Raw genomic sequence first — 12,935 nt, 5'->3', positions numbered from 1 at the left:
GACTGTACAACACATTTTTACTTGTAAATCCTTTTCCAAAAATGGAACTACTTTAAATGTAATGCTAGGTGTAGATGCAGACAGTTTCCAAGTGTCTGCAATCACTGAAGGAATCACTGATGGTTCATTTCAAACATATTTGTTCTTGAATGTTCTCTTCAAAAAGGTAGTTTGAAGCCCCCATGTTGACTGTCACACCATTCCTTTAAGTAAAAATAAATAAAAATTGGACGCACCCTTTTCAAATTCAGACCAGCCAAGCACTTCCGAGTACGTTTTAAATGTCAGCTGTAATTGTTCCAGTCCGTCCAATCTCCTCCATCAACCAACACCACCGGTGTGTCCCATACTGAGACCATTACTCCCATCAACCCACCCATGCTCTGGAATAAACAAATAAGACAACTTTATACAAAACATATGGATTATAGCATTTCATATGCAGTCCAATCTTAATGTCCTTCAGTTCATTTAGTTTATTGTCATTAAAAAGCTTCACAGTCCCAGCCTCTCTTCCTCTGAGCACATCAGACACCCATTAAAGTCACTGGCAAGCATGACAGTCGTTTCCAGTCGCTGAAGAACGGGTCACAAAGGGCAACAAATACAGAACACGAAAGAAAAGTACTTCTGACAGATAAGAGAACTTCTCAAATATACTACAAGATAAATAAAGAAACGGCCTGCATGTGTTATTGGAGGTAGAGCAAGATGGAACATTTAAGTAATGCAACGTTGGAAACATGTTTAAAACAGTTTGAGCACATATGAAAGACCAAGTAAAGTGCTGAAGTACTGAAATACAAGGTAAGTCACCTTTTTCCAACACTGGGAAAACGGGAGCATGAGGCAGAAAAACATAAGCAACTATGTGTGTCTGTGTGTTATTTGAGGTTGTGGAGGATGGACCTAAGGTTGAGGCAGAGGAACGTGTGCATCTGGTTGGCGTTGTGAAGACGTTCTTGTATTTGGAGGTGCAGGGAGGATTGTTCAAACAGACGACGGTTCTTCCTGGACCAAATCAAAGAAAAACACAACCCATCAGTCCAAAGAAATTCAATAAAAACAGAAAAGTCACGCAACCGTACAAGGTCAGTGTACTACAGATGTATAGCTGCTATCAGGCATTAATGAAGTTTAAGAGTTGGCCCTGACAGATTTACTTTGAATGTTTTGAAAAACACTAAATCACCCATCGACTAAGTTAGTGAACACACGCTTGACCTGTTGAGTCCAGGAAATACACACGACTGAACTTTGTCCAGGTGTGGAGGCCCGAGAAGAAAAGTCGGCAATTACCAAAGTTATAACGATTCATCATCTGGGAACCATGAATGGCTGTACGAAGGTTTGTGTCGATGCATCATACAGTTGGACCAAAGAGGTCGACTGACCAACGTTTGCCTAGAGCTGCAGGCACGGCTAAAGGTCGTGAGAAATAATAATAATAATGATAATAACAATGTATCCTTTTAATAATCCCCTTGGGGAAATCCTTCTCTGCATTTGACCCATCCTTGATTAAGGAGCAGAAACCGTAAAGGTCTGGATTTAATGACTTCTGCACACAAACTTAATACATGACTGCCATAATCTAGAAATAAGGATTTACAATAATCAAACAAAAAATTCATGAGAAGCTCCTTATAGCAAGATTGCTCTGATCATTGCTTTTTTTGTTGACAATTTATTTGAATATTTACTTGTCACAAGCCAACACGCTTGTGACCCCCTGTAATAGTCTAAATGCCATTGCCTATCCTTGGGGAAATGAATAGAAAGAGTTCATAACTGAGTTCATATCTGGACCCAGGTTGAGTATTTATCAGATCAGTCTGTGCCGACACGTGACATAAATAAGAGTGCGCATGGTTGCATTTCTCATGGCATGCAGGTATTTACGACCCGTGATCAGAGACAAGTGAATTATTATTATTATTATTATCAGTATCGAAAGGAGTGTGCCCACCTGATGTTGGAGAGCTTCTGTAGAAGGATGGAGAGCTTCTCCAGCGTTGGGAACTCTAGACGAGGGTTTTTCAGAAGCTGGGAGGCCGTTTGGAAAAACTCCTTACAGCTACATGCCTCCAGGAAGGGATTTAAGTAGCCTACCAGCACACAAACACAGGCAGAGCACAGTTAGAAGGATATTATCAAAACAATTTCTCTAATGAACAACACATTTTCAGTCATTCTTAAAACTTCGGATTTGCATAGAAATGGAAACTACATAATTACTACACAAACAAAGCATGACAACAATTTAGCGACCCCCAGGAGACAGGTACCGAGATGCTGGTCAGACCGTCTCTGATGATTGTTTTTGGATGAGCGTCCATATTGTCACTGTTAACTGTGACCTTCTCTTCCTCAAACCGCACTCACACATGCACGAACGCACAGGGAGATGAAACAGAAAGGAAGAAGGCATCAATCTACAGATGGAGGAGCTGCATATTTTTTAATAAACAGCAAATGTGGACCTCGTGATAACCACACAAGTCACATCCCTTCTCCACTGTCTACGACCACACAAAAGGGGGAATGAATACAATCTGAGCCACAGAGGTTCTGCTGGCACCAAATCACAGCAGAGGATTGGACGGGGAAGAATAGGATCAGGTTCAGATAAGAAGAGTATAATCTGACAGTATGACATGGATAAAGCAGGAAAGGATAGTTTGGTCCGTCTTGATCCAGCAGTAGCATCACCCCACCTCAAGGTTATACAACTACTAAATATAAATCATGCTACTGATGCGACCTAAAACTATACATTGTCTTGCTCATTTTGCATATTTTAAACTCCAGATTTTCTAAACTAAAGTATTTCGTGTAATGTCTGCTGATTGTGGCTGGACAATATGCAGCTGAACATAATCGTGCAGTCCAACACAATTGTCAGGAATTAAGAGGCGGCAACTACTAATTGATTTACTTAGATTAATCTGCCATTTCTTTTTGAACAATTGATAAATCATTTAAATTTAAATCGTCACCAGCACAAGGTGACATCGAGTGATGTTTTAATTTGCTTGTTTAATCCAAGCTACTGTCCAAAACTTGAAGATATTCATCACCGTCAAGGAACAGAGAAAACAGCAAATTGAAGCCGAAACATGAAAATGTTCTGTGTTTTTTTTTTTAATTCTTTTTAAATCGATTATCAAATGAATTGATGAATTTTCTGTCAATTGACTCATCATTTCATAACTGCTTCTATTGGATTATAATTATTCCAACATTATTTACAAATATATAATTTTGTCATTTATAAGCACTGAAAGACCAGGGGTCTGAAAAATGTCCGCAGCACGTCAGCCCACAGTGTCCAGTCTTCATCTTTTTAATATGTGCTACATTCTACACATATGTGGCTGCACGGATACAGATGGAGACGGACACATTCCTCATGGGTTTGATGGTTGACAATATGAAAGCTGCGGGAACCATCACATGGTACGAAACAAGGGTCAAAAGTACTCTCGCCAGTTCGGGGAGGGGTTTTGTGAAAACATACAAACACTTCTCCACTGCGCCAAAAGAACACAAACACATGTACACGCCAAGTAGGTTCATTTATGAGCATGGAAGTTAAATACACTGCATGAAGCAGTTTGCTGGTAAAAGTACCCACTGGTTCAGTAGAAACCAGTAAAACACTGTTACTGACTGTGTACGTGTGTGCTGAGGTGGCATTTTGTGATCCATGAATGTGCGAGAAGTGTTGTGCAACTGAACTTTATACAAGGAGTCAAGTTGTCGCAGTATGACCAGAGATGTCCGGCATGCGTTTGTGTGCGTGAGTACAATTTGACCTTTTTGTTTAGTTTAGTTTTATTGGCAACCTTCAGGTGCAAACCTTTCTCCCCCCTCCTCACTCCTTTCCCGTCTCTCCTCATTACTGCTTGTAAAACACAATAATTAGCAAGTCTTGGTAGACTTACAGTCCCCTTGAAGCACACAACTGTATGTGCGCACACACACACACACACACACACACACACACACACACACACACACCTCTGGCCCCAGTCACCTCCAGCATATGGCTCTGCTGTGTACTGCTGTAGCAGACAGCAATCTTAAATGATACACAGCTCATAGCCCAGTCGAACTTGGCCCTCCATGGAAACACACCGCAGCTGTGCTCTCCCCTCGCACACCTCCATCAAGTCTTTTTTGTCAGCCAGGAGGTGGTGGAGGACCACGGTTTTATGACACATTATAAATCTTTTGCATGACCAGTGCTTTATGATTGATGCGAGCTCGAGCAAACCGTCACTTTTCACATGTGTTTTTTTTTTAGGAGGATGTGGAGTGATACTGCAGGAGGAGCTGGTATGAATCAAAGTTAATAGTGGTCATAAAGTCAGTCAATAAATCTGGGCTAGAAGATTGATTACAGCAGTTTTTAATGCCACGTTAACCCAAGCAATGGGATTTGTAAAACTTAAAAAGAAATAAGCCATGAGGTCATAAGTGAGGTGCTGAACATTTAGATATACATAATTATTAATTAACCTAATATTGTGGACAAGACTGCAACAGTTGTTGTAGCAAAATTATAACTAGTTGCTGAAGTGGAGTGGTTCTGCACTAATGGTCAAATTTGGTGGACAAATTCCTACTTACGGGACTGCTCACACAGCTGCATGAGGATGTCCACAGGTGTGTGCAGACCTCCACGGCCAGCCTGCAGCATGGACAGCAGCACACACACTCCTCCATAGCAGATGAACAGGCCTCGGCTCTCCTCAGACCTCAGCTCGGTACGGAGACTGTCCAGAGCCTGGGCCAGCACATCAGCTGGAGACGGGACAGAGAGCGATGTATATACATCAAGAGATTCTAAATCTATCTATCATCAAGAGACTAAATCCATCATTTCTGTCTTAGAGTGGAGTTTTAGACTCTCAGCTGACACGGTTGTCCGTGAATCAGCCAAGTGATGAAGTGCTAGGATAAGAATACACGCTACATTATGTCATTTTATATTACAAACAATTCTAGGAGGCAAATCTCATCTAGCTCTGCAACTAACAATTCATTTTATTATCGATTAATTTGCTGATTACTCACTCGATGCATCAATTCATTGCTAGGTCTCTAAAACATCAGAAAACAGTAAAAAAAAAAAAAAGCCCATCGCAATATTCTAGAGCATTAAGTGACATCATCGAATGTCTTGTTTACCAAAAGCCAAACATATTCAATGAATTATAGTGCAAACCAAAAAGGGGGGATTTTGACTTAATTTGTGTCATTCTTCTGCACTCTGATCATCTCAAATAGTTTTCTGAAGTTCTAAGAAAAGTCTTTTCAAATGCCCAAAAGTTGTGGAACCTGACAGAAAGATAAAAGCTTATTTTTATTCTGGACTGAGTTTGGTTAGCTGTGTCTCAGAATGGTATCTATTATGTGGAAGAACCCTCCAATATCAGGGGGAATAAATATCTCTCCTTAATAATCAATCTGCTTTCAGGGGAGACAGAGAACCTGGTCAGCAGATTTACTGAAAATATTCGAGCATTGCGAGCAGATGGAAGGTCAGAGGAGAGCTTCATCAAATATGTCAGGATAAGTATGGCACACCCACAGAGGGCACTAACCTTCTTAGTGTGGAAGGCCAGGGAGCAAAATTTGGAAACAGCTACAAACTCTTTGCCCTTTTCGACTAAGAGGTCGCTTGGTCACTAAAGTCAATAGGAATAATCCTCTGGTAACCGTGTCTGTATGTTCAAACTGTCATGGCTATCCATTCAATACTCATCGAGTCATTTCAGTCTGGACTTTGCCATCTCTTGTGCCTCAGTGTGAGTGAGGCCAAACACCCTTTGTGAGCTCTAATTAGCTGATCTGATAAAAGAATGGAAAATTGCTCACCGTTGCTGTTTCTACGGTGTATAAAGCAAAAATGTAAGTCGCTTTGGATAAAAGCGTCAGCTAAATGAAATGTAAAAAAACGTCGCCTGGCCAGCAGTGTTTCATGAACTGCAATAGATGGAGTACACAAACAGGTCAGTGCAATGTACATTTCATCTTTGGTCCTCTTTTCTTTCCCCTCAAAATGAAATATGTACTCGTATTAGCAGTGAAGGGACAACTTGAATTAAAATATTTAGTAAGAAACACAGCAAGCAAAGTATTTGTGTTTGAACACCATACCTTTCCTGTGGATTCACACCCAGGTGGGGTGATAACACTGCGACTTATCAAAATATGTATCACACATTATCATATTTCTTCTACAGTGAGCTCCTCCGCTTTCCTTTTTTTTTTTCAAAGTCTGCTTTTTGATTAATGAAATTACTATTACTAAACATGTGTTAGTGAGATCTGAATATAACATTATTTCATATATTTTGTCATAGTCCAGAATAATATTTTTTTTTTCTTTTCCCTTTTTGTTTACTTTTGGACCTATACACATACAACTGCGTATGAAAGCTTATCTACAGAGACCCTTACATCATTGTTAACTTTTTCTAATATATATATATATATATATATATATATATATATATATATATATATATATATAAAATAATAAAAAAACGTTTTCCAAAGAACATTGATAATGAAAATAATCCCAGGCTTATATCCGATTCCTTGCTCTTATCCTGCTTTGCATCCATAAACGTGCATTTTCCACATATAATGCTTAAGATCCAGTATGAACGTGTGTTTTCAGCATCGTTACCTTGTGTGACAGTGCGGAGGATGATGATGGTGGACAGGATGCGTGTGTGAGGGCAGGGGCTGCAGGAAAGGGGCCAGCTCCTGCAGGGTCCACCAGCAGCCCCACGGTAGAGCATGGGCAGGTCTGGATCTTCAGACTGAGGCTGCGTTACCTGGGCTGGGGGCTTTGATACTTGCTCTCCTATCCGCCGCAGCGTGGCAGATAGCGCTACATGCTGGGCGGATACCGGAAAACACACATTGATCACAATCCACTGTGTTACTTTACGTTTTAAAATAGGAATGATATGTCGACAATGATCTTCAGAGAACACCAGAGTAGAAAAAAAAAATGAGTAGCCTGACACGGAGCCAATAAACCAGTGCAGTGAACATTTACTATCCAAAACACATGTATAAGCAGTGAAGAGATCATAGTTTTCAAAACACACCACATCCCTCTCTCAGTCTCTCTACTACACCCTGTCCCCAAAGTCTCCATCAGCTCCATAGGGAACAAAGGGATCTCCCTTCTTCCATGCATGCATTGTGGCCCAAAAGTGTTTGGTTTTGGTTTTAAAGGTGAACACATATTGCTGCAATAGGGGAGCGTGTAACTCCAGCTGAACATCAAACACGTCCCTGAGCAGATATGACATGTCATGTCCTGTACAGGACTGAAGCTTGGAGGCTGTGGTTGGAAGGTTGTGGGGACATGGTTAGGGGGTGAAGGCTGGAGAATGGCTCATAGTTGGGATTGGGAGGTTGGGCAAGGAGCTCAGGGTTAAGGGAGGCTGGTGTTTGGACTTCACAATAAGAGAAGGTTACAACGTGGGATTGGACAATCGAGTACAATTGTCCCATCACCCCAAACCAGTATTTGTCTTGCTCTGGTGGGGCTCCTAAACCTTAACAAAGACACAAAGACAGGGCCAGCATGTCTAGACTCTGTTCGTTGCAATGAGACAGGCAGGGGACTTCGGATAACCATGCTTCTCATCTGAACACAAGATGGAACTCGACAGGACCTCCACACATTAAAGCACACCACGCTGTGAAGGGAGATGTAGCGATAAAGCGGATATCCCCTGCTTGGAGTGGATGTGTAGCTCTCTGATGTGTAGCTATGTCTTGAGGGAAAACTGCGTGTCGTGTTTGGTTTCAGTTGAAAGTGACCTAGCAGCTTTCTGTAGAATAACACTCATCTCTTGCAAGGCCAAACACTGATAAATAAGGACGTGCAGTTATAAACTGTAATCTCACTCCCCTGTGGTGTTGCTTTTTGACAATTCAGATAGTCTATTAAAAAAGGAAGGATACCCAAAATCAGTCTATTTTTGGCATTGTAGATATGGTGATGTGGCTCGTTCATAGTGGCTACTATCTTAAGAGTTTGATATAGAATAGTTATAGGGTGTGCTACCATTTGGCCTTCGTGACCACAGACAGAACAGCGAGTCACGTGACACCATTCGTTATCATACCGTGTGTTCTTACATACTGGAACTACTTTCTGCAGCAGCCCAGTTTACCCACAGAGGTGATCATACCTGTGTATTGCTGTCCATGTGTCTTAAAGCCCGGTGGATGAGGCGAAGAAGGTTGAGGAGGAGGTCCGGCTCCGACAAAGGAGTGTGATGAAGCTGATCTGCTAACAATGGCAGCACCTAAGAAACCAAAGACAATTCATGACTTTGATTGCGTCTTGATTGATTGCTCTTGCGGACAGGAAAGCGAAATATGCATTGAACTGCAGGTTGTAATAAAATGTAGAGATCACAGTGAAGCTACGGTGAACATGTCACCTTGAGGCATCTCTCGTTCAGGACGAACTCTGGGGGCAGGCACTGGCCGACTCCTTTCCCTTCGTTTCCATCTACTGATGAGAACGTCTGTCCATCGAGTACCCAGTCCAGTAGAAGGGCCAGAAGCTTTAGTCGGGTGGGACTGGAGCTACACTGAAGGAATGAAGCTGAAATTCAATTACTAATGCAGCGTTTTAGTTCAAATGTGTTTTATTAATTAGACCGTTATCATCTGGACTACAATATGTCCTGCATTAAGTCACAATGAGCACCTAAGGAGTTCAAGATTTAAAGATACCTGACCAAAAGCTCAGTCATGGCGCATACAGGCATATTTGGAAAAGTGTGAACATTACATCAAGACTGCGATTTCAACAGGGAGCCGAAAAGGTGTTCATTAAAACTGTGGAAAAGTGTGGTCATACAATGAAAGTTTGGCTCAGTCAATGTTCCTTTACGAGGGAAAGACAAATACACTCCTCAAAATGCAAGTGCAGTTGTATCCACTGAGCTCAGATCTCAACTGTCTATATTCCTCTTCATCAACTACAGTGATAACAAAATCATACATTATAATTCATCGTGTCAGTTGGCAGAATGTGTGCGGTTTGTGGAAAAGGATTGTTGTACTCTTTTCAGTTTGGAAGTGTGTGCAAATCCTACCGATTGACAGTACAGTTAACTTTAACAACACCGCCGAGAAGAGCTCAAGAACTACCTTGTTGCTGGGTTTTCCAGAGGCAGCAGTTTTCTCCTTTTGGGATGGTTTAATACATTCTGTGCTCTTAACTCTCACTTTTGGACAGCCTTTCTGTGCTGTGCTGTGCTCATATTTCCTCTGAAAAAAAAAAAAAAAAAAAAAAAAAAAACAGTTAATAACAACAGGGTTCATACACATTCTGGACAATGGATTTCCATGACTTTTCCATGACTTTAAACCAAATTTCCATGACCAAACATGTTGTGAAGTGTAGTATTTAAACAAACAATGAGAATTCCCAAGCATACAGTAAACCTTAAATGAATGAGAGACAGTAGTTTGACTAAAAGAATAAACATATATATATAGATGCCTGTATGTATGCCTGCTTATATTTTGAGCGTCTTTCTTTTAAAAGTATATTAATTATTTCAAACTCAGCGTAAATGAATGTCATGAACACATTTACATGGCTTTTACAAAACTTTTGGGATTTTTTTTTTTCAAGGACTTTTAAAATAACCATTTTAAACTTCCATGACTTTTCCAGGTTTTCCATGACCATATGAACCCTGTAACAAAATTAAACCAAATATATTACAAATAAAAACATATTTATGGGACAAATTCCCATCCACCAAGAAAGAAATGCTTTTAAATTATTTGCAGGGTGGAGATGGTTTTGACCATCAGGGAACACTAAAAACCGAACTGAACTTATAGTGCGTCCCAAAGCAACGTGACGCACTGACCCCCTGTGCCGTGTTAATGTTAATATGTGCTTACCTGTAGGTTCTCCAGTCGAGCCTGGACCCTCTTGGATTGGCTCTCCAATGTTTTATTCTGTTCATTGATCTCATTCAACTGTTGACATAAAAACACTAAATGTCAATCTGCTTTGTAAGACCACTGATGATATGCGCATCATTCAGTGCATACAGATCGCATCAGCCCACTTCTTAAATCATGATTGAAGCAAGGAGGGCTTCTTTCAAAAGCAACAACAACACATTTAGTTCCAGACCGACACTATTACCCAAAAAACAATGCAAACTCAGAGATTTTACATTCCTGATTATTCAACATCCAAGAAGGTGAAGTCATAGCGACCTCGTGTGGTCCAAGGTAGTAACTATTCCTCCACTCTTAAATAAGTGACTATTTAATCACTTTATTTAATACTTTCAAACATTTTCTGGTTCTTGGCAAATTGATATTAGCTGCTGGAGATATTATTCCCAAAACAAAACATTTAGCGTGTAATGCTCAGCCATATACACAACCTGCACATATAAAAAACACATTGCTAACATTAAGACCTCTAATTATAATGAGCTTTTAATCAAAAGAAAGAACTGTAAAATCTGTAGACTTGCTGGTCAAAAGTCCAAAAGTCAGGCGTTAGCTGACTTTTCCTTGAAATGCTTGTTCATTTAAGACACTGCAACATTTTAGCCTTTGAGTTAATATCACTAGAGAATGCTGGAGGATTTTGTCAGACCTCGAAGATGCCAACAGAACGCAAACAGACAACCGAGGTCTGGATGTGGTCACTTCTAACCTGTTTCTTCATGCTGTCATTCAGCTCCTTGATGGTGTCAAAGCTGGACCTGAGCCTCCTGTTCTCCTTGCTCCTCTCTCGAAGAAGATCCTGCAGCTGGCTCACCTCTTGCTGGCGTTTCTGGTGACACACAACCATGCTTGAACACTTCAGAGGTACATTATGCTGACTTGAGTTCTTTAATAGTCATTCCACTGCACCCCCCCTCATGTGATGGGAAGTCATCAATGTCCATAACATAAATGATATTGGCTTAGTTTGTTTAATTAGTCGGATTATTTGATTTGGACACCATCATGGGCTAAAAACGAAATGTTCATAGATCAGGCTGAATTAAATTGGAAGTGTCTGGGATTAATGTAAACTACCTGAAATGTCTGAACACTAGAACCTAAGTATATACATAAGTTCACACCAATAATCGTACGCATAAAATGTAAATTTAAGCTAAGTTTGGAGGAAAGTTATGATTAGCTGTACGATTAATCATTTAAATGTGAAGTTCATGATCAAGGACCACAGAGTTACTTCCTTAAAGGAGACAGGTGGTGGGGTGAAGGAGCGGGAATGAGGTGTGGTGACGAAACACGCAACACATTCCTCGTGTTGAACGTGACCAGATGAAATCATTTGGGGTCTGACCTCCTCTACAGCTGGTATACGAATGTGCAGCATCTCCTCCAGCCCATAAAGCCTCCCAAGAGCCTCCTCCTGTTGCTTCAGCCTCCTCTCTCGTTCCTGCAGCTCCCTCTCCCACTGCTGTTGGCTTTCTCGTTCTGCCTGCACACACACACACACACACACACACACACACACACACACACACACACACACATTGATATTACTATACATTATATAACATTCCTCATCTGTTACAAACTAACTTTTGAGTCAAAAAGGCAAAACTCCTTAATCTTGAAATACAGGTTTGAGGAAAAAGCAAGCACAGACAAACAGGCAGCCTATAATCATGATATTCTCTGCATTTAAGTTGGTGTGTAAAGATGTACACACACATCTGTAAGTATCCTCTTATAACACACACACGGAAACCTGCAGTCATTTTCTGTGTTGTATTCCGCCCACCCTACCCATCTAAATTTACTGATAAACCATCATTGCAAGTATTCTGCTCTCTCACCTTCAGTTGTTCAGAGATGGTCATCATCTCCTGGTACACTTTTGCGAGTACCAGGGAAGAGGAACAGCAGAAGTCAGGAAGTTGGCGAGCTCTCTGCGATTCCCATTCAATCTCAGTTTCCTGTAACCCAGGGCTACCATCTAGACAGGAGGGCAAGCTCACATCTGGACAAATGGAGGGACAATAGAGGTAAGGCCATGGATAGCTCGTTATCCATCTATAGCAGAGGTTGTCAGGAAAAGTCAGACATTTCAGCAATAAGAGGAAAGTAAGTAAATCAATTGCAAGAACTCAGATGAAATGCTAGGCCTAATCACCGAGGCCTGTTTCGTGATCCGTTTTCTTGTCATGTCATTCCTTCTAAAACGTGACTATACTTCAAAGGATGTTCCTCAGGAAGTATCAACAATGAATTGCATTTCAGCATCTGCTACTTAGAGTTTGCTATGAAGGCGGTCAGGTATTTCACTCAGAAAGCATGAACACACACACCCGTTTCTGTTAAATGCAGCAGAGAATCCTGAAGTGGGGCAGCTGCAGAGTCCTCACTCAGGTCCTCATTGCTGCCATGCAGACCACGATCACTGCCAAACCTTAGAAAAGACAATGACACATTTAGATCAATGCAGAATACTCAAATCACAAACGTGGAAATGGTAATTGTAGGAGTAATGTCATTAGACTCACTGGTCAGGATGGTTGCTAACTGCTTTGAAGAGCTCACGCAAAGCTTTGCTGTAGCACTTCAACTCTTTGCTCGGCCGTTTGGATCTGTTGGCCAATAGGAACCTTTGTACCGCCTCTAAAATATGGAACACAATGCAATGTTTTGACATTTTAAGTAAAGGTCTGTCATTATATCATGTCAAAGATCATCAATTAGATGTGGGGTCACACCAATTAGTGTCATCCATGGTCAGATACGTATTTCACTGTAGGCGACAGTCACGAAGCTACAACCAATACAGTCACCCGTCACATCCTTCTTTATTGGTGAATATAAATAAGGGTGCACAACCCGTGGCTATCTGAGCATGCGCAGACCTC

At 41.0% G+C, this 12,935-nt stretch overlaps 1 protein-coding gene across 1 annotated transcript; it reads right to left on the bottom strand.

The window, feature by feature from the left end:
- Window positions 1-556: 556 nt before the first annotated feature.
- On the bottom strand, window positions 557-11,915 carry ccdc138 (coiled-coil domain containing 138; the record flags this gene model as incomplete). Its single annotated transcript, XM_079231126.1, has 11 exons — window positions 557-1,011; window positions 1,970-2,108; window positions 4,636-4,809; window positions 6,704-6,917; window positions 8,232-8,348; window positions 8,487-8,639; window positions 9,205-9,324; window positions 9,973-10,050; window positions 10,748-10,867; window positions 11,390-11,527; window positions 11,889-11,915. 11 exons carry the CDS (start codon window positions 11,913-11,915, stop codon window positions 885-887), a joined length of 1,407 nt encoding a protein of 468 aa, XP_079087252.1. The 3' UTR covers window positions 557-884.
- Window positions 11,916-12,935: the final 1,020 nt, after the last annotated feature.

Source organism: Taurulus bubalis (assembly GCF_910589615.1).
Source record: "Taurulus bubalis genome assembly, chromosome: 15".
Taxonomy (NCBI): Eukaryota; Metazoa; Chordata; class Actinopteri; order Perciformes; family Cottidae; genus Taurulus; species Taurulus bubalis.
The sequence above is the reverse complement of the archived record's forward strand: the minus strand, read 5'-3'. Positions and strand labels throughout refer to the sequence as shown.